This window comes from Staurois parvus, unplaced genomic scaffold, assembly GCF_062004578.1.
Source record: "Staurois parvus isolate SC_StPar_1 unplaced genomic scaffold, SC_StPar_1.0 ptg000376l, whole genome shotgun sequence".
In the NCBI taxonomy this organism is placed as follows: Eukaryota; Metazoa; Chordata; class Amphibia; order Anura; family Ranidae; genus Staurois; species Staurois parvus.
The window spans coordinates 398,134-421,290 of record NW_028318172.1 but is presented as its reverse complement, the minus strand read 5'-3'; the positions used below and the strand labels follow the sequence as shown (position 1 = coordinate 421,290).

The 23,157-nt window shown below is 39.7% G+C and overlaps 1 protein-coding gene across 3 annotated transcripts in view; it reads left to right on the top strand.

Moving 5' to 3' along the window:
• The window catches only part of ARMC9 (armadillo repeat containing 9), a 207,083-nt gene that overhangs the window by 30,196 nt on the left and 153,730 nt on the right, over positions 1 to 23,157 (top strand). For all 3 annotated transcript variants that reach the window (XM_089685434.1, XM_089685436.1, XM_089685435.1), the window contains exons 3-4: positions 2,641 to 2,766; positions 10,896 to 11,066. In XM_089685434.1, coding sequence (XP_089541560.1) covers positions 2,641 to 2,766; positions 10,896 to 11,066 — 297 coding nt within the window. The remainder of the gene's footprint in view (positions 1 to 2,640; positions 2,767 to 10,895; positions 11,067 to 23,157) is intronic.

The window sequence follows — 23,157 nt, the reverse complement described above, 5'->3', positions numbered from 1 at the left end:
TGTTATTGTAGTGGATAGAGGGAGAGTGCTGCAATCATGAGATAATCCTCCTATGAGAAGTAAAGACACTACAGAGGCTAAATTGGATTATGTAGAGCAGGGGTCTCCAAACATCCTAAACAAAGGGCCAGTTTACTGTCCTTCAGACTTTAGGGGGGCTGGACTTTACTGTATTTACTAGCTGCATCCCAGAGGGAGAGCTCAAATTACCATCAGTTTATTATTTATATATGTGGAAATGGTTTGGTTCTTGAGGTTGGAAACAAATCTAAAGTTAAATTTAAGCTTACTATGGCATTATCAGTTTTTTAAGCAGTGACAAATTATCACATTAGTGACACTAAGAATAAACATGTTTTTCTCCTGCACTAAAATTAAAAATGTCTGTTTTCTCCTATATCTGCATTATAATATAAATAAATAATAATAAAAAAAAAAATATATATATATATATATATATCTGGTAGAATAAGTATTGAATACGTCACCATTTTTCTCAGTAAATGTATTTCTAAAGGTGCTACTAACATGAAATTTTTTACCACATGGTAACAACCCATGCAATACATACATACATACATAGAGACCAAAACAAATAAGTTCAGAAATTAAGTTATGTGTAATAAAATGGAATGACACAGGGAAAAAGTATTGAACATGCTAAGTGAAATTTATTTAACACGTACAAAATCCTTTATTGGTAATGATAGCTTCAAGATGCCTCCTGTATGGAGAAAATAGTCGCATACATTACTCGGGTGTGATTTTGGCCTATTCTTCCACACTGTCTTAAAATTTTGATGGTTCTGTGGGGTCCTCTATGAACTCTGATCTTTAATCCTTTCCTTTTTCTCTATTGGAGTCAGGTAATTGACTGGGCCATTTTAGCAGCTTTATTTTCTTTCTTTGAACCAATTGAGTTTCCTTGGCTTTGTGTGTGGGATCATTGTCTTGCTGAAATGTCCTTTTGTCGTTTAATCTTCATCATCCTGGTAGATGGCAGCAGATTTTTATCAAGAATGTCTTTTGTGCATTTTTCTATTCATCCTTCCTTCAATGACATGAAGCTTGCCAGTACCGTATGCTGAAAAACAGCCCCACACCATGATGTTCCCACCTCAAAACTTCACTGTTGGTATGGTGTGTTGGGGTGATGGACAGTGCCATTTGAACTCCATACAAGGTGTGTATTATAGTCTCATCTGACCAGACTATATTCTCCCAGTATTTCACAGGTTTGTCTAAATGTTGTGCAGCACAATTTAAACAAGCTTCAACATGCTTTTTCTTCAGCAATGTAATTTTGCGTAGTGAGCGTGCATACAGGGCGTTTTAGTGCATTACTTCTTGTTTTCTTTGAAACAATTGTACCTGCTATTTCCGGGTCTTTCGAAAACTCTCCACAAGTGGTCCTTGGCTCTTGGACAACTTTTCTGATAATTCTTTTCACTGTTTCAAAACTTGTGAGGAGCACCTGGTCATGGCCGGTTTATGGTGAAATTATGTTCTTTCCACTTCCAGATTATTTCCCCAAAAGTACTCACTAGAACATCAGAAGTTTAGAAATCCTTCTTTACCCAATGCCATCAGTATGTTTTGCAGCAATAAGGTTGCAAAGGTCTTGAGAGAGCTCTTTGCTTTTACCCATTATGAGATGATTCTTGTGTGACATCTTGGTAAGGAGACACCTTTTTTTTATAGGGTCATCAGTTGAGACTGAACCAGCTGATTTGCACTGACAAGGGGCAAGATTGCTTTCTAAATACGAATAGATTTCAGCTGGTGTCTTTGCTTTCCATGCTTTTTTGCACCTCCCTTTCTTCATGTGTTCCCTGTGTCATTCCATTTTATTACACTTAATTTCTGAACTTGTTTGTTTTGGTTCCTTTGTATTTATGGACTACATGGGTTGTTACCGACGTGGTGAAAATTTCATGTCAATAGCACCTTTAGAAATATATTTAATGAGAAAAATGGTGAAGTGTTCAATACTTATTTTACCCGCTGTATAAGAAATAAAATGATTCAATAAGATGCTGATAAACTATGTGTAAAATTGATAATATTTTAGGCTTCTTGTCCTAAATATTACTTATAGCCAGTACTAGAACTGGCTGTGGTTTTCTCTTATTGATTATTTATACACTTAATGTCAAAAGGCTGTAATGTTTCCTACTTCGTGTGGCAGCATTTAACAGTATTGTGCACATGTAGTTCCCATTCCCTTTGGTTCCTTTCCAAATGACCATATATACATATGTGGTGATTGAAGAGGGTGCATATGAGTCTCTACAACATAAATATTATTTGTTCAATGTGCAGAACCAATGTTAGTCTTCCCATGACCTGCACTGGGCCCCTCATCAAACAATCACATTATGCTCAAGCTTCCGTTTTCCAGAATGTGCCTGAAAACAGCCTACGTGGCTTTCCTCATATGCATAAATCCTAAAGCAACACTAATTGATCCCTGTTTCCTTAAGTAATTAACTTGAATACAACCTAACCACAGTTAAAATTGACAGAAAAAACGGTAACTTTATAATACCCTTACATCAGTAATACACATATTTGTACAATTATTCTGATGCATTCTTTGTATAATTCTACTGAATTTATGTTTTGTGTATTGTTTATCAGTTCCTAAGCTTCGGGGAATTCAATGACACCTTGAAAAGCTTTTCAAAAGAGTGTAAAGTTAAAGGAAAACCTTTTCCAAAAAGTGATGGATCTGCTACAAGAGACTCTAAGACTTTACTAATACAGGTTGGTACATTGTTCTACTCCCTATCTGTTAAACAGACAGGGAGTAACAAAAATATTGTGTGAGGTAGTGTGTGGTTTAGACATGTTAAAGTGGAACTACACTGCATCTGAGCACCAAAAACACAATTTAATGCATTTTTAATGATCAAAGCGAACTCCCCCATCCATGTCACCATGCTTTATTTTGCTGAGAAATTAGTTTGAAAAACACCCCTCTAGCATCTATGGCCGGATCCAATCTAAGTCAGAGCAGATGAATTTACTTCCTAGAATCTGGAATCCATCTGCCCTTAGCTCAGACGTGCAATTAGGAAGGTGTGCTTTCTGAGAGCTCCTTCTGAAGACTCCTAGGATGTATGACATCATTTGCCGAGGCAGAGAAACCAAGAAGTAACTAAAGGTGTAAAAAGAAAAGTTTAAAACAAGTAAAGATAATATACTTTCCTATATATTTACCAATATTAGCAGCATAAGGATTAAAAATAGTCAATGTTGATTGAGAGAGTGCTGTTCCACTTTAAGTTGGCTCCTGCACATATTTTTCAGATTCATTATAAAGCACCCCAGAAGTCTGAAATTATGGAGTGCTGTTTAACCGCTTCCGTGCTGTCCTATAGCAGAAATACTGCTACACGGCGGCATGGGTGCACAAAATCACGTGTGTGTGTATATATACGTGATTTTGCAGTTCCAGGTAGGGGGCGCATGTGCCTTACCCATGCCGCCATTCGCAGCCTCGGCTGTCAATCACCAGGTCCCAGCCGGTGATTCCCTACCGGCACCCAATGATTTCCGACGGGAGAGACCTGTATGTAAACAATACAGATCTCTCCCCTGTCAGCTCCTGCACACTGCTTGCAGAGCCATACAAAGCAGTGCGCTTACAGTGAAACACATACACAGCCCACACAGTAAAACAGCACACAGTTAACCCTTTCATCGTCCCACATATTAATCCCTTCCTGCCCAGTGTCATTAGTACAGTGTCAGTGCTTTTTATTAGCACTGATCACTGTATTGGTGTCACTGGGGATGTCGGTGACACCAAGTCAGTTCCCCCCAGTGTCAGAATGCCCGCCGCAGTCTCGCTATAAGTCGCTGATCACCGCCATACAACCTCCTCTCAGTGGTCCTAGAAGTGATAGCTCCTCATTTGCCCAGAAAGAGAATGCAAAGTGCTCCCATAGTGTATTAACATTTAATGACTCAAAAATGGATTGAGTCAGCACGCCGGAAGTTGTCACCACGAGCCCACGTGTTATATCACCCTGATGAAGTCACGTGACATCGTGATGTAACACGTGGGCTCGTGGTGACACGACTTCCGGTGTGCTGACTCAACTTCCGGGGCGGACGCCATCTTGGAACTCCTATTGAGGTCAATGTATTAGTACACCCACAGCATGTGGATAGGTACTAAAAGCTTATAATTTTAAGTTAAATGTGAGTGGAAAGTGATACGTTTTTATCGGTTTTTGAGTCATTAAACGTTAATACACTATGGGAGCACTTTGCATTCTCTTTCTGGGCGAATGAGGAGCTATCACTTCTAGGACCACTGAGAGGAGGCTGTATGCGGGACCTTGGCCATCAGAGAGGGAACCGACACGGCGGTGAACCTGACATCCGTTGGAGGGAGTCCGGGTTCCAGACCGGTGGTATTTGATTGTCTAAGGCGTTTTGACCCTGCAGGGTCACCGCATGGAGGTGAGGGGCCATTGCCCCTAGAGTGGGATTCATAGTATTCTGTTGCACTGTTTGGTGATCACAGGACTACAGTTCACCTCCACCATTTGGATGGTTCTGGACACTTTTTTAGATTGGACATTTATTTATTTTCTCTTTTTAGGACACGATAATTTTTTGTAGTTTTTGGTTTCTGTTTATGTTGGTGGGTGGATTATCCACTGTTGATTTATGTTTGTGGATATACGGAAAGTGTGAAGCATTGTTTTGAAGTCACTTATTTTCACGCTTATTCAGAATCCCCATTTGGGGTTACGAATCACGTCAGTATCTATAGGCATTTAGCCTATTTTTTTTATGTTCACTTATCCCCAGTAGGGAGTCACTATCGTTTATTTAAGTGATTGTTAATGATTTACAGTAGGTGAGCCTGATTTCCTCTTTCTTTCACAATTACCACCATTTGCGGTTTCACGGATCCACTGTATTTATCCCATAGTGGGATCACTGGCATTGTTTAGATTCACAAATCATTTTGAGCATATACATGCGTTTTTTTACCTTTTTGACGACTCTTTTCCTTTTTTTTCCTTATGTTTACCACAAGGAGCGGTTTCACTGATTCACTTTGATTTTTATCCCCTAGTGGGATCACTATTATTTCTTTCAACCTGGTTATCCAGGGCATGTGAAGTTTACATGCGTTTTATGTCACTTTATTTATTCACTGGTGTTGCCGTTCAGGAGTTCATTTGGCATCACGGCATTCAATATATGTGTATAATTATTGTGTATGTATGTGTGAAATATTTTGTTTATGTACTCACTTAGTAGAGGTATATTTTGGGGTATAAGTCATATTTTGATTTAATTGATTTCGAAAGGGATATTGTTTACCCATTCACTGAATATCACGTATTTGGGTTCACATATAGTTTATTAGCGCTGCACCACAATTTACAACCATGTGTTAATGTTTTAGCTGTCAGCTGAATATAAAATAATTGCCGGCAATTAAATAAATAAATAAACGGAGTGGGGTCCACCCTCCCATCCTTACCAAGCCCTTTGGGTATGGTATGGATTTTGAGGGGAACTCCCATGCCATAAATGGCGTGGGGTTTCCCCCCAAAATCCATACCAGACTCTTATCCGAGCATGCAGCCCGGCAGGTCAGGAAAGGGGACGAGCGAGGGGGGCCCCCCCTCCTGAACCATACCAGGCCACATGCCCTCAACACGGGGTGGTGCTTTAGGGCAGGGGGGCTCCCCCTCCCCAAAAGCACCTTGTCCCCATGTTGATGGGGCAAGGGCCTCTTCCCCACAACCCTGGCCGCTGGCTGTGGGGGTCTGCGGGCAGGGGGCTTATCGGAATCTAGAAGCCCCCTTAACAAGGGGGCCCCCAGTTCCCGGACCCCCCTTCCTATGTGAATGAGTATGGGGTACATGGTACCGCTACTCATTCACAAAGAATAAAAAGTGTAGTGTGAAAAAAGAAAAGACACGGTCTTTGACAAGTCCTTTTATTAAAAGAAAAAAAAATAAAAGACTGTCCCCTCACAGTAGATCCAACGTCAATCACGATGTCTGCCGCTGACCTGAAAAAATAATTAAAAAAACAAAAGGCTCCGCTTCTGACGATGGTCCCCATCCATCTGTCTGCTCCGGTGGTTTGACAGTTCTTAAATATGTAAGAGGCCACCCGGGGGCATCACCCTAGTGACTCCGCCCCATGTGACTTTTTTTTTTGTAAGCTTATAATTTATTCGAGTTTATGCTGTTTATTTCCTGCACATACACAATTCTTCAGTTACTGAAAACAACAGTTAACATGCTACTTCAGGCAAAAAATAAAACTTTTGGTTTGCAAGGTGACCCTAATCACTGGCCAATCAAAGTATGCTCTTTTTGTTTAGCCTTTTTATTGTAACCAAATTACATCAGTTTTCCATCTATCACTTTTTCTGCCTTCGTTCTGGTACCGTGGTACAGCCACAATGCAAATGGCATCTCCCTGCATCATTGTCGGAACCTGGAAATGTGAAATGTTATTCTTGCTGGAAAAGAAATGTTTTACTTGGTGATTTCTTCATAGGTGGCATGTGCTGACAGCTTCAAACTGGACAGCATGTAATTGTGGTTTTGATGTCACTGCTGAAGCAACACTCCTGCCACTCTCTTCGTTGACAGTAATGGATGGCAGTCACGTTGCTGCAGAATATAAACAGAAAATACTGTATTTATGGCATGGATTTTACCAATTACCTAATGGGCAATGCAAGAGTTCTTGTTCTAATGCCTTTCCAACTATTAAATTACATTTAAAGGTTCCTGTGTAACAATTTAAACAAGACACAAATCCAGTAACTTGGTGATAAACAAGCCTTCTATAAAACTAATTTTAAACCTCCCTGAGTGAGCAAAAGCCACCTTCATATGTGCCTCTCATGCTCCCACTCCCAGACACCGCAGCTCACAGTGGGAGAGTTTCATCAGCAGAGACAGTGCTGTTAATCCAGAAAGCAGTGGGCAAGCCTAGATACAGCTAGCTGCATATTGACAAGCTACAGGCTTGAATCAGCTGAATCGGCATTGACAAGTCAGATAGCCACAGGCCCTGCAACATCTTCTCATCTCACTGCAGTGCAAGTAGGTGCAGCTTACGTGAGGGTAACGCTGCTCTATATTCAAGAGCAATGCAGTAGTGTTGTTACCCCAGGAGGAAGCTGTATAAGGTAGACCAGTGTTTCTCAAGTCAAGGCACCCTTTACAATTCTGCACAATTTGAGGCACCTAATTCTAAAATGGAAAAAACTAAACTAATAGTTTTCCATAACGTAGCAACACCCACACATGTAGGACACCCAACGGTAGAGGTGTGTTAGTCTCATAAAGCAAACACACCTTTGTACACTGGTACTGACTAGTATTCCAATCTATCTTCTCCTTCAGTTTATTTCCCTCATTCAGATAATGTGACCCCCAGTACTGACTGAGAGGGGCTGGTGAGGGGCAAACAAGAATGCTGTTCAGGCACCCGGTATCCTCCTTATCAATTGATGATGTTATTGGTTGTTAGGATGTTGGCGGCTGGAAGGTTGTAATGGTGCACAATGAAAACCTGTGGCTTTCTGTAGCTAAAAGTTAGGTTTGATCCACCTGCTGACTTGTATACAATTTTTGGGCAATTTGTAGACATTGTCAAGGCACCCCTAAAGACACCTGATGGCACCACAGGTGCCTGGGCATCCTGGTTGAAAAAGGCTGTAGTAGACTTCAAAGGCAAGGTAAACAGGTATTTGTGAAACTGTGCATTGGAGACTAAGAGAAAACTAAGTGAAAATGCACTTACAATGTTGCAGAATTAGTTTTTTCTTAACCACTTCCCGACCGGCCATTGCATATAAACGGCCGGACGGTGGCAGTGCAGGGTCGGGTGGCCGTTTATAAACGGCCTCCCCGCAACCTGCTTGTGCGCGCTCCCTGGGAGCGCGCAGCACCGCGATCCGGTGCCCGCTGTGTCCTCACAGTGAAACACCGATCGTCGGACGGGACCTCTGTACGAGGTCCCAATCATGTGATCACTGATTGGCCAATCAGTGATCACATGCAAAGTAGTAAGCAAGATGTCACTTGTGACATCATTGCTTACTACGTGTGAAATCTGTGAATGATCACAGAGGTCACATGGTACAAGGCTATTCACAACAGCCGTGTACCATGTGACAAGCTGTGACCAATCACAGCTCACTCAGTACTTCTCAATGAGTGCAAGAATACACACAGAGAGAAAGAGAAATGATTGCTTTTACATCCTATATGGGTGTAAAAGCAATCGATGTAAAAAAAAAAAAAAAATCTTTATCACCCCCCACAAGCAGTACAGTGTCACCATGGTGACATTGTACTGCTAGGGTGACAGTATGTAAAAAAAATTAATAGAAAATAAGAATATAAAAATGTAAAAAAAAATGTTTAAAAATTATAATTTTTGGTTATAAACTAATTTTTGATTTTTTTTTTACTAAAAAGATAACGGAATAAATTTTGGCAAAGATTTATGATGAAATATTATTTATTTGCAAAATTTTATAAAAAAAACACTTTTTTTCAAAATTTTTGGACTTTTTCATTTACATAGCAAAAAAAATAAAAATCCCAGTGGTGAATAAATACCACCACAATAAAGCTTTATCTGTCTCAAAAAAATGGTAAAAAATTCATTTGGGTACAGTGTTGCATGACCGCGCAATTGTCCTTCAAAGTGTGATAGCGCTGAAAGCTAAAAATTGCTCTGGTCAGGAAGGGGGTAAAAGTGTCCGGTCTGGAAGTGGTTAAAGAGATGACATAGTTTAAAGCAAGATTATTTGTCCTTTCTATAACTGACTTAAATCTTATTTTTATGCCACATATTCTGTAGTTTGTGGATCATCAGTAAGATTGTACATTAGGGAATGTCAAATATGTATATAGTTACTGAGCCTTTAAAATGTTAACAGTTTCTCCTGAGAATATTGCTGGATATTTATTGTAGTTGAAATGAAAGCTGTTGTGAATAATAATTCTGGAGCAGATATACTTGCAATGCGTGGAATGTTAACACTGGGAGATGTTGTTCTACTAATATGCAACACCCTGTCTGAGCTGGTCATCACCTTTTGGTGGGAGCTCCTGCAGACAGGGCGGTGAATGCTAGGAAATGTCTTGTCTGTCAGAAAATATTGCCTAATTCTTCTCCGTTTAGGCCAGTGAGGGTAAATTTAGGATAAGGTCATCCTTCCTGTGGTGGAGTTGAGTGGATTGGTACTGGTGTGTGTGTGGGTGCAGTTACAGGATATGATAACAACACATTGCACGTAATTTTACAGTGACTAATGAGGAATCACTTAACCCTTTAATATGTTTTAGAAGTGTACTTGACCTCATTTCATTGTAAAAGAGTTCCTGTACTTTTACACAATGGATATGTTGAGTATTAATAAACACATTAAATGTTATGTTTTCCCAACTTTCCATTTTAGTATGGGTTTGAGATGTCATTCTCATTTCATTAGGGCTCCTGTTCCTGCACAGTCCTGTAATCAGCAAGACTGTAGAGTTGTTGGATTCGGATTGTCGGACGTGTAAGAGAAATATAGGGGCTACCATTGCTCCTTGTGGAAGTGTCGGTTGGATGGCTGTAATCTAGGCCCAGTAGCTTTTAGAGCTCCATGCACACTAGCATTTTTTAAACTTTTAGAAGTTATCAGCTTTTTTTTCTGCTCTTAGAAGCTAAATAGTGTTATCCTATGTGTCCATGCACAATATTTAAGGCTAATAGTGTTTTTTTTAAAGCTTCAGCATTTAGGAACAGAAAAAAAATGTTTTTGGGAGCATTTTTCTGGCAGAAAAAAACAGAAAATGCTCCAGTTTTTTTTTTTCCAGGTTTTTTTTTTTTTTTAAATTATAAAATACTGGACTAAAACACTAACGGTCCTAAACACCACTAAACGCTACTACAAGCTGGCACAAAAACACTGTTATCTGCATTTTTCATAAAAAAACACTAGTGTACATGGAGCCTAATACTTACTAAATGCTAGTAAGTGACCTATAACAAGTATGCAGGTCAGAAATAATGATAAAAAGTGACATTTCCTTTTCTGCACAGGCATTATGAATCTCTAATTTTAAGTAATATTACGAGGGGGTCCAAATGACATTCATAAATTTAACATTTTCCAAAGGATGAACCAGATTACAAGGATACTTCATGAACATATCTGCTTTTTGAGAGACAGCCTTTGGTGGAGAAACATGCCAATCGGAGGGCTTGATTCATAACAACAAATCAGTTAGTCTAACGTGTAACGTTTAATCGTTACCAGAAGCAGGTTTTGGGATATAATGACTAACACTAAAATGCACAATGTGTTGCCCGGCTTTATGGTGTAAAATAGTGTATGACCAAGCAGGGGTCCTCTTCTGTCAATGGTCAACAGTCAAAAATATTTGTAGTGGGACAAGGAACATCAATATTGGACTGTTGGCCACTTGAATTATATTGTCTGTTCTGACGTTCCAGTTCCTCCTTGGCAATTGCATTAAGTGCTGATGTCTTTTTGGTTTGCTTAAATGTAAGGAGACTACAGGACATGTGTGGAGCCCCTGCTTGGATAGGTGCTATGGCAGTTATTAGGGCCAAAGCTGGTCCAATGTAGTGCTTAATGGGCATATATAAATAAATAAACTTTTTTTGGTCATGGATTATACTGTATATCTCAGGTGGAAAGCATCTCTTTTATTTTATTTACTTAGTTAATTATTTATTTATGTTTTGCAGTCTCCTTAAAACTGTGTATGCTATGTTTTTGCATAAATGAATAATGTGCTGATTCATGATGATATGTTTGGGGTCTAATATTACCTTTTTCATCTCGCCTGATTTATTGCCATATCTTGCAGAAAGATCTCCTCAGTGCTTTTGAAGATGGAGACAGGAAAACTTTTTTTGTGAAGTGGGAAGAGCATGTACCTACAGAAACTCGCAGCAATGACCCCTTGGCTCAGAAGCTTGAATTCTATTTGCACATCCACTTTGCCATTTTTCCAGTAAAGAACAGTAGCGGAAGAATTGTATGTGTATTTTCATAATAGTAATGTTAATGATGCAGAGGATGATAATGATAACCTTCAAAGAGGAACTGATCTCATGAAGGACTATTTATTAATATTGTCTGTAGTCTCCTTGCAGATCAGTCTCCCCCTTACTGTCTTACCAAGCTTTGTTCTGCTCTGAGCCCCTCTGTGGAGAGACTAACAGTCGAAGGCAGTAGTGCCTTAAAGCTCATCCTGTTGATATACAGCTATCAAGCTTTGCCCCCCTTACATACCAGTAAGGGCACTGCTACTTATCCAGAAGAATTTTAGGACAAAAAGTTAATTTGTTCAATTCAAGCCTGGGCAAGGTTAAAGAAATAACTATAGGCAACATTTTCTTTTTAGATTTTGAGATCTCCCTGATGAGGCACAGATAACAAAAATATGAAAATTTTAACCATCCCCTGCTATGTCCAAAATCTTAAAGTTTGGCGTTTAGATATACTTTAATTACAGAAAATGTTCCCTATAACATAGCAAAGCTTCACTTTTTGAGTTCCGTTCCACTATTGTGGTGGCAGAGAGGGAGTAATGCATTGTTTTGACATTGGTGATAGCAAAAAAAAAAAGAAAAGAAAGAAAAAACTTGTATTTCTGGTTACCTAGCTGTAGATAAATTCTGTGCGTATCTGTGCAGAAAGTATAAATTATGAAATTTCATCACCAGGAATGTGCTGGTAGGTCTCAGTATGGAAATGATGCTTCAAATACCTGATAGGGTAAATGTGCAGCTGCATGAGTTAAATTCGCTTTAAGCATTGTGATACGGTAAGTTTTGGAGTCAAGGGTTTGGGTTCAAGCTTAACCTATTGCATATATATTGCAGCTTACCAGTCCTTAAATGTTCCTGTCTGATCTTGCCAGTAACATAGTTTCCTAAGGTCATAGGGTGACAACACTCACTCACTGCACTGTATGCATGGAGAAGCACATTGTTACTACGCTGCTGATTTGAGCTACAAATACCTCCCCCTCGCCTCATCGTCACACCATAGGGGAAGGTATTCTCTAGTTCAGAGAAGAGAACGGGGTCAGCTAAAACAGTGGTTGAGTTTTCAGTTCAGTGCACAAGAAGCTGCAAGGATAATGTATTTCAAGCAGGGCCAACATGTATTTATTTTTTTTTTGTCCTTGCAGAAAGTGTACTTAACCTTAACAAAGAAAGCTAATGCAGCCACCACAAAGAAGGACCAGTAGGCTTTATTATATTACATTCTGATTTGGTGTTTATGCATACTTTAAGGTGAAACTGAAACTACACATCAAACATATCCCCCCTCCGCAAACACTTAAAATGAATAACACTGTATTTAATCAGGCACTAATGTATAGGCAGCCCACAGAAGTCTGTGCAACTCACCAGCAAAGGAGCAATAATCCTTGTTCTGATCTGATTAACCACTTCCAGTCCAGACACCTTTACCCCCTTCCTGTCCAGGCCAATTTTCAGTTTTCAGTGCTATCGCACTTTGAATGACAATTGCGCTGTCATGCAACACTGTACCCATATGAATTTTTTAGCATTTTTTTGAGACAGATAATACTTTAATTTGGTGATATTTCTTCACCACTGGCATTTTTTTTGCTATATAAATAAAAAAGTCCACAAATTTTTAAAAAGTGTTTTTCTTATAAAATTTTGCAAATAAATAATCTTTCTTCATAAATCTTGGCCAACATTTATTCGGTTATCTTTTTAGTAAAAGAAAATAACCAAAATTAGTTTATAACCAAAAATTATAATTTTAAAACATATTTTTTTTTACATTTTTTTTTTTTTTTTTATATTATTTTGGTTTTTTTAACATACTGTCACCGTAGCAGTACAGTGTCATCATAGTGACACTGTACTACTTGTGGGGGGTGATGAAGATTTTTTTTTTTTACACTGATTGCTTTTACACCCATAAAGGCTGTAAAAGCAATTATTTCTCCTCTCTGGCTGCATTCTTGCAGCCATTGAGAAATACTGTGAGAGCTGTGATTGGTCACAGCTTGTCACATGCTAGAAGGCTGTTGTGAATAGCCTTGTACCATGTGATCTCCATGATCATTCACAGATTTCACAAGTAGTAAGCAATGATGTCAGAAGTGACATCTTGCTTACTACTATTCATGTGATCACTGACTGGCCAATCAGTGATCACATGATCAGGACCTCACACAGAGGGTCCCGTACAGCGATCGGTGTTCCACTGTGTCCTCCGGACACAGCAGGCACAGGATCGCGGTGCTGCGCGCTCCCAGGGAGCGTGCACAGGCTGAAAATGCGGGCGCCGTTTATGAACGACAACTTGCTCCTGCACTGCTCTCGTCCGGCCGTTTATGTACATGGGCCGGACGGGAAGTGGTTAATGAGCTCTTCACTTTTTATTGAAGTTTTACAAGTTCAGAGTGAGTAATGCAGGCAGGTACAGAAGATGTATACATTAACTTTGGCAGTACAGTTTCAACTTAAGCAGGATAATACTTCTCAATAGGAGTTTTCACATAGCAAAAGACACAAATCAAAAGAAAAAGAGCAGGGTTCTAATAGGTGAAGAGTGTGACATCAGCATTCTAGCTGTGAATTTAAATTTTAAATGAAGTCATTTTACATGGGGATGTCCCAAAGGCCCAGCTGTGCCAAAAGGATAGATGTCAATAGGCAACAGCAGTAGCATTATCTCATGTTGTGAGAAGACTATAGTGTGATGCTACTCAAGAAGGAATGGGCCAAGAAGAAAACGGGATCCCATTCTTCTACAGTAGTGAAGACGTTAGAACACATTTTAAGAGAATAAAGAAGGAAGAGTAAAGGGCAGAGGGGGAAGTGAGAGGAACAGAAGGGGGGTCAATTGAGGGGAAGGGACAGAATACCCCAGAGGCCATCCTAATAAGCTGTAATAGGTAGATGTAGGTCCATTTCATAAGTCCAATAGGCTTGTAGTGGATTGAGTGGGTGGAAAATAATCAAGTTATGGTTGAGAGATTTTTATGAATATTACATGTGTACCAAGTAACTTAGCTGTCAGTTTTTCATTGAACATGGCTTGTATACAACTTTTAACTTCAATAAAGTTAAAGGTGGGTGATTTCCATATCTGGGCAATTACTTGTTTAGTCACATAAAATATATACAAAATTAGCATGCATTTGTGATGCAGAACATCAGCAGTAGGTTTGTGCAAGAGGGCTTCTCAGGGGTTTTTACATAGTTCAAGTTGGAGAATCAAATTTTTCTTTGCATAAATGCAGATCCAAGGGCGTATTCACATTATGGCATGTCCACCAAATATGCTTCATCTCACACAGTTTTCAAGGGCTAATACATTGTGGGAGCTTTTAAATAGAGCTATCCAGATTTTGCTCCAATTTTGGGGGGAATGGGTTTCAGTTAAGTGATATTAAACTTTTTTTTTTTTTTTAAATAACAAACGTTGTACTTACCTGCTTTGTGCAGTGGTTTTGCACAAAGAAGCCCAGATCCTCCAGGTCCCCCACTAGTGCTTCTGGCCCCTCCCTCCTGCTGAGTGCCTCTAGAGCAAGCAGATTGCTCTGTGGGCACCCAAGCAGGCGCACTCACCAGCCGCGGTTCTGCGTTTCTATTCACACACAAAGCCGCAGCCCCGTCTCTCCCTCTCTTGATTGGCTCACTGGCTGTGATTGACAGCAGCTGGAGCCAATGACTCCTGCTGCTGCCTCAGCCAATGAGGATTGAGAGTCCCCGAAGAGCCGAGGCTCTTGTGGACATCGTTGGATCGAGAGGTGGCTCAGGTAAGTATTAGGGGGGCTGCTGCACAAAGAAGGTTTGCTCCCGTTTGTTGAGCCTTTAGAACCACTTTAATGTCTGAATTACCCAAAATGGAGTAGTATAGTGAAGAAACCGTTTCTCGTGTTGCTGGGCAAGCTTTTCATCTGGACTCAAATGCCATCAGTCAAAGATGATCCCTGTATTTAAAGTGTTACTAAACCCACAACAGTAAATCAGTCTGTATATGCAATAAAGCATACTTCAATATGGAACCTAAGGGGTTAATCCTCTGCCTTGTGTAAAAGGGCTGGTTGATCCTGACTTCTTTGATGCTCCCCTTCTTCCAATGTCCCCCTCTTATGTCCTGATAAGACATATCGTGTGGAGTCACTTTGTACATGCTCAGCTTGGTGTGTATTGCTAGAGGTATTTTTTTTTCTTTCTTGGGAGAGTGGATATGATCAGCACAGGGCCAATCAACACTGTCCAGACAGAGATCCGGGGTTCTGCATCCTCCTAGAGCAGAATGAAAACTCCTGCTACAAGCTTTAACATGTGCTCTGCTGGACACTGATAGAAGTCACAAGATTGCTATATACTGCTGATGAGAAAAGGTATTTAGCAATTTATATTTACTGAAATAATAATTGCATTTGCATGTTCTGTGTACTTTGGTAGACCAGACATAGTGAATGCAGGGTCCTGGGTTTAGTACCACTTTAAGCAAAGCGTTGTTAGAATGTGCGAATTCCACATGTGTCAAGTAGTGAGTGTATTGTGGCAATGCCTCATGCACTATCTCCACCAATGCTAGCTATGCTCTTGTCCAGGTGGGAACAGTAGGCAGTTGAAAATCTGCAGTAATGGGGCTGTGGGGAGATCAGGCCCACTTAATATTTAACAAAGTCCCGTATCAATAGAGTAGCTGAGGGGTTTGTGGCGATGTGAAGGAGGAATCCACATTAGTGAAGAGAGCGTGAGGTCCACATCTAGTACTGTACATCTATCAATGGCCATAAAGGTGCATCAGACCCCAAATGTAAGTGGACCAAGTGGGCGAATTAAGCTGCTTTATAATACACACAGTTATAAGGGATATCAAAACTCCCCTGAATATGTGTTTGTACAGTTGGTGCCTGTTCAATCTAGGTCTAATGGACCCCTAGATAAATTTAAAGCTTGGACATTGTGGAGAATGAAGGATATGTGATGTATTGGATCAGTTACAACTCTCAAGGGATATAGTAGTTTAAGGAGAAAAGACATTGTAATAATGTGTATATGGCCGAGCCATGAGATTCGAGTTTTTATCCTAGGAATCCCGAAGGTGCTTGAGAGATTTAATAAATGGGGGCAGGTTAGCATTAAATAAGGAATGGCAAGATGCAGTGACTGTAGTACCCAGGTATGGAATGGGGTGTGTCGATTGAAAAGGGAAATTAGTTTGTATGGAGTGTTGAACAACCTCAAGAAAGTCCATTTGTTTTGGTTGATGTGGAGGTCTGAGCTTGATGCAAACCCCTTTTAAAGGTACAGCAGGTTTTGGAGGGAAGTATGAGTGGAAGTAATTTAAAGCTGGATGCTGTCGGCAAAAACAATTTTGTGAGAAATGCTAGCAAGTTCTATGCTTCTATTGTTCGTGTTGGTTCTGATATGGGCGGCCAGGGGTTGGCGCGCTAAGATAAAACGTACAAGTGATAAAGGGTACCCAAGCACATAGAAAATGAGGTGGACCTGAATCCAAAATATTTACCCTTCACTGACAGAGAGCTATAGAGTGTATCACCCAATTTCAAAGAGGAGTTGCCTAGTCCAGTCTTGGGCTAAAGCAAAACACAGGACCATGATAGCATGTCAAATGCCTTATGCGTGTCTGAGAGCAACATCATTTGTTGTGATGAGTTCATAATTTTTTTTATTTTTTTTTTCATTGTACATGTTAAGTAGGGCAGTGGTCACACTTTAGAAATCTTTCATTTGTAATTGCACTTTCACTTTAAGGTAAGCATTTGGGTAGTATGTTAGTGTAAAGTTTTAGGATAGAAAGAAAACTAATGTACCACAAAAAGTGGATGCTTTGGGTTTTTTTTTTTTGTTCTCATTTAAAGTATGAAATTGAAGTACAGTACATACAGTTAGGTCCATATACAGTTGTGTTCAAAATAATAGCAGTGTGTTGAAAAAAGTAAATAAAGCTCAAAATCCTTCTAATAGCTTTTATTTCCATACACACAAATGCATTGGGAACACTACACATTCTATTCCAAATCAAAACATGAAGCAAAATATATCAAATTTGTGTTGTTCCTCTAAAAAAAATTGAAGACAAGTGAATATTAGACTGTTCAAAAAAATAGCAGTGTTTGTATTCTTCTTTACAAACTCATACATTCACTATATAAACTGAAAAATGTTTGAAGATTTTGCTTTCCTTTGAATCACTTAATGAATATTTAGTTGTATAAGCACTGTTTCTGAGAACTGCTGTACATCTGTGTTGCATGGAGTCAACCAGCTTCTGGCACCTGTGAACAGGTATTCCAGCCCAGGATGATTGGACTACATTCCACAGTTCTTCTCTATTTCTTGGTTTTGCCTCAGAAACTGCATTTTTGATGTCACCCCACAAGTTTTCTGTTGGATTAAGATCCAGGGATTGGGCTGGCCACTCCATAACGTCAATCTTGTTGGTCTGGAACCAAGATGTTGCACGTTTACTGGTGTGTTTGGGGTCGTTGTCTCGTTGGAACACCCATTTCAAGGGCATTTCCTCTTCAGCATAAGGCAGCATGACCTCTTCAAGTATTCTGATGTATTCAAACTGATCCATGATCTCTGGTATGTGATAAATAGGCCCAACACCGTAGTATGAGAAACATCCCCATATCATGATGCTTGCGCAACCATGCTTCACTGTCTTCACAGTGTACTGTGGCTTGAATTCAGTGTTTGGGGGTTGTCTGACAAACTGTCTCCGGCCACTAGACCCAAAAAGAACAATCTTACTTTCATCAGTCCACAAAATGTTGCGCCATTTCTCTTTAGGCCAGTCAATGTGCTCTTTGGCAAATTGTAACCTCTTCAGCACGTCTTTTTTCAACAATGGGACTTTGCGGGGGCTTTTTGCAGATAGCTTGGCTTTACATAGGCGTCTTCTAATTGTAATAGTACTCACAGGTAACTTTACACCTTCTTTGATCTTCCAGGAGCTGATTGTTGGCTGAGTCCTTGCCATTTTGGCTATTCTTCTATCCATTCGAATGGTAGTTTTTCACTTTCTTCCACGTCTTTCAGGTTTTGGTTGCCATTTTAAAAAGCATTTGCGATCATTTTAGCTGAGCAGCCTATCATTTTTTGTACTTTTTTAAATATGTTTTCCCCTCTCCAATCAACTTTTTAATCAAGGTACGCTGTTCTTCTGAACAATGTCTGGAACGACCCATTTTCCTCAGAATTGTAGAGAGAAATGCACTGTAACCAGAATGTACATTTGCTGCCTTCCTTCCTTAAATAAGGGCAATAATTGCCACCTGTTTTTCAAAGAATGAATGACCTCACTAATAGAACTCCACACTGCTATTATTTTGAACATGCCCCTTTCAATTAGTGATTCAATTACACAGAATCAGCAGCATGCATGTCATGACTGTTGGGTCTGTTAAATTTCTATTACTCTACTACACCTGCTAGTAAATTATTTGCCATGTAGAAATATTTCTACCAAAAACAGTGATTGATCAGGTTAGTGATGTCTGACTGCTATTATTTTGAGCACAACTGTATATTTGGACACAGGCACAATTTTAGTTTTTTTCAGGTATTTACCAAAAACATATTCAAGCTATAGTTCTATAATGGATTTGGGCTGAAAGTGCACACTTTCAGGTTTAATTTGAGGGTATGTACATCCACATTGGAGGAAGGGTTTAGGAATTGCAGCTATTAAATGTAGTCATCCCCCTTTTTCAAGGTATCAAAAGTAATTGGACAATTGAATATAATCATAAATAAAATGTTCATTTTTAATATTTTGTTGAGAATCCTTTAATGCCAATAAATTTATGATAACAAATTATTGTAATTTTAGACCTGGTCAGATTCACTTTTATATAATAGTATCTGATCACAAACTAGAATAATGCCCAAATAATTAAATTTTCTGGTGTAAGCACTTTCTGGAGCCATAAATCCTTATACACATACAGTAAATGAATTGGCAAGTCAAATTGAAAGATGGCTGTTGATTAAGAATTTTTGGCCTACCCTAGGGTGTCAGCATAATATATAAAGTTACTGATACATTAATTTAGCTAAAATAAGTAAATGTTATCACAGCTTCAGGAGTGGTTTGCTTTTCTTGGCCCACTAGAGATAACTACTCACATCCTTGTCTCGGCCAGATGTAATGGTGTATTAATGGTCTATTGTGTGTGATTATTGATGTCCTAGCCTCCCATTTTGTGATAATATTCTCCTTTCCCTGAAGCTTCCTGTCAAGCTTAATATTTTCTGCTCAAATGATATACAAGATGCGTGAATAAAGTCACAGTCAAACATTAGTTTGGCATGTCTAATTTTCAGTTCACATTACCAGTAATAATAGCTCATTCACACTGGATTCTGAAAACACTGTTTTTTTAAAATAGCCTTTTACCCATATATTCACCAGCCTTTTGTTTATGTCGGGTTAGATTGTTCAGTCACCATGTCACTGGATCAGCATGGATAACTGCTTTGTCTGTATTAACTGACAAATGCGGTGAATTTTATTTATTTTATTTCTTGAACATTCTGTCCTGTATAATATTTTGAAGTGAGGTTCTTCCCCTCTAAACTTCTGAAGTTCGTGGCCATTGAACTTTGCTCGGGCTTCCCAGAGCTCTGAGTACTTGGAAGTTCTTTTTAGGGAGTACAGCAACATACCAATGATAGAAAACAAAATTGTTTTATCACTGTTAATGTCTTAGTTTGATCTAGTAAAATGGCAGGGATCTGGGAGTACAGCCACTAGTCATCACCGAAAGCATAAACCCTATTCGTTATTTTTAAACCGGTCCTGATTTATCAAAGTGTTTTTATTAGAACTGTGTTCCTTCACAGCGACCAGTTTCAAACCTGCACTGAAAAATTAAAGGTGTCACACTGGCTAAGGCTCCATTTACACTAGTTAGCATGCAGCTTTATGTGTCCAAAGTTGCATGATAAGTCTAAGTCCCAGCCCATTGTTTTCAATAGCACCTGTTCAGATCTATGCAACTTAAAGTGGTTGTAAACCCTTACATATACCCAGTGAAGTGATTGGCCTCAGGTTATACACAGAGATGGAACAAATCCTCCTGTATAAGCTGAACCTGTTTTATCTGCACCACTCTCCTCTACATTCGTCTCTACATTAAAAGTGTCAAATTTACACAGCTGTTCTCAGCTTCCAGAGGCAGAGAACAGGGATCTGATGTTACATACTGCAGAGATCAGTGAGGAGAGCTTTGGTTGGAGAGAAGGGACCGCCCCCCCCCCCTTCCCCAGACAGCACATAGGAACAGTGCTGAGGCTGTCAATCAGTTGGAGGTTCCCCCTGTCATCATTTTTCTCTTGGCGTCAGGAAAACTTGCCAGAAGTGACTCATGCTGATAGCAGAAGAATAAGGTGTGATGATCGCGGCGTCAGACCCCAGCCCTTCTCACAAAACTCGTGACCGAAGGAATTGCCAATCTAAAACTGCGCTGTCATGTTCGTAATAATGCCACGCCCAGCTGCACCCTGCACAAAGGTTTTCCAGCTAATGGACCACAACCTGTGTGTCGGCAGCCTGGGAGCGATTGTTACTGGGTCAGGTTAATTACGCAATTAACCCTTCACACTGCCACCACCTTTTTGTACAGAGAAAGAGGAAACTCGGCAATATCAGCAATAACACTATGATGTGTGAATAATCGTCGGTATACCACTGTCACCGCAGGCAGAGATATACCGAAATTTAAAACACACATGCAGTAGCGCTTTTCAGAGGTAGGGATTCTTAGTTCACATTAAAGAGCTTTAGAAACAGTTCAACACTTTCAGAAAGTAAGATTTATTACTAAAAGGTCAAAAGGGTGCAATAAAAATATTTACAGAAAAAGATGTAGCCAATATATATATTAAAATCTACAAAGAGCAATACCATAGCAAAGAGATAACAGAAAGGAATTTAGGGAGGTAAAGTACTTGCCAAACGTCCTGGTGTAAGCAGATCAGGTTTCATGAGCCAAAAGGATGCCTTATCTTCCAACGTTAGTTCCGATGTTAAAAGGGAGAATTCTTCAGCTTAGCTTAGCTTTTTCTAGGAACTCCACAGGGTGTCTCCCTGAAGCAGAGAACCAGTTGCCCCATTTGGGGAGGAGGTTGTGTAGGCGCGGAGCTCAGGCTATGACCAAAGCCTTCACAAATTATTTTATGGTTCATAACTTACTCTGGATACATATAACATTCTATCCACGAGTAGATTAATACGCAGAATCTTCTGCTGAACGTCTACATATGAAATATGAGATACCTGCTTGGATGGTTAAGGAGATATAATTTTCTGCTCTCCTGTGTATGTCAGATAGGTGGTGTAATATACCAGGCGATTTGTATTAAAGTGAGCACATCTGAATATGTGCTCCATGTTTGTGTAATTATTTCCTATTTGGAGATATAAAATTATATGGAAAACTGGGTTTTAAAAAAATGTAAGTCTGTTTTACAGCTCCCGGGAATGTCTTTGAGCTCAGTGAAGGACTTAGTTTATGGCTTTACTATATCCCTGATTGACACATTAACAGACATCTAGGCCCCAAATTGGTTGGAATTTTATAGCCCTGGAGCTCTCCCACTGGGGCCTGTTGCCTTTTTAACACAGACCACATTCCTGAGGGAGGGGGGAAATTGGAGGAGGAAGCCTGTTTTAGAAGAGAGAGAGATGATACAAAATGGAAGATTCTTAACAAGATGGATGACCACATCCATCTCGGTGTGCACGATTGCTACATAAGGCAGCAAACATAAATGACACTTAGCGCTCTGGATTGAGACAAGTACGCACTATAGACAGATATACTTTGTTCATATTTCATGTCTAAGGTTTACAACCACTTTAAAGTCACAGCGACTTTGAAAAGGTTCCTGCACTACTTTGATACAACTTGAGCGCCAGAGAATATAAAGTCACATCAAAGTCTTATCAAAGTCACACTACAAAGTCTCACTGGAAATCATGCCATTTTGAATTTGCACTACACTGTGTGCACAATTTTTAGGCAAGTTGTATTTTTGAGGATTAATTTCATTACTGAACAACTACAGTGCTCTTTGTCAATCCAATATGTTAATAAACCTCAAACCTAAATATCTGAGAAATTAAAAGTGAGGTTTTGACTTTCTTTGAATATCTAAGTGTGTACAATTATTCGGCAACTATTAGTGTGTAGAATTATTATGCAACTAAATGAAAAACGAAAATTTATCCATCTCACCTGTTTTCATTTGTTAACGTGAGAATAATAAAAAAACAGATCAAAATTTACAAATAAACATTTCTGACATTTCAAAAAATAAATCCGTGACCAATATAGTCACTCTTCTTTTTAATAACAGTCATAAGACTTCATGAATGGAGTCTGTCAATTTCTTGATCTTTGACGATCAACTATTTGTGCAACAGCAACCACAGCCTCCCACGCATTGTTCAGAGAGGTGTACTGTTTTCCTTCACCGTAAATCTCCCCTTTAAGAAGGGCCCACAAGTTCTCCATAGGGTTTAGGTCAGGTGAGGAAGGGGGCCTTGTCATTATCCTTTCATCTTTAAGGCCTTTACTGGCTAGCCACATGGTGGAGTACTTTGATGCATGCAATGGAGCATTGTCCTACGTAAATATCATCTTGAAAGATGCAGACTTTTTCCTGTACCACTACTTGAAGAAAGTATCCTCTAAAACTGGCAGTAGGTTTGGGAGTTGATTTTAAGTAAATTTTCAACCCAAAAATGTCAAACTAGCTCATCTTTAATAATACCAGCCCATATCAGTACCCCACCTCCACCTTGCTGGCATCTGAGTCGAAGTGGAGATCTGTGCCCGTTAGGGCTCGTTCAGACTTGGCTGTTTTACCAACGCTTGCCAAACGCCCCTATAGCGTTTGGCAAGCGTTGGTCCGGCGTTTGCGGAGCGTTTTTTAGCGCTCGGCAAACGCCGCATGCGCGGTTTAGTGGCGGTTGCTAGGCGTTTGCCGAGCGTTAATAACGCCCCACAAACGCCTATAATACAGTAGAGTGGTGTTACCGCTCCGCAAATGCCCCGCAACCGCGTCGCAACT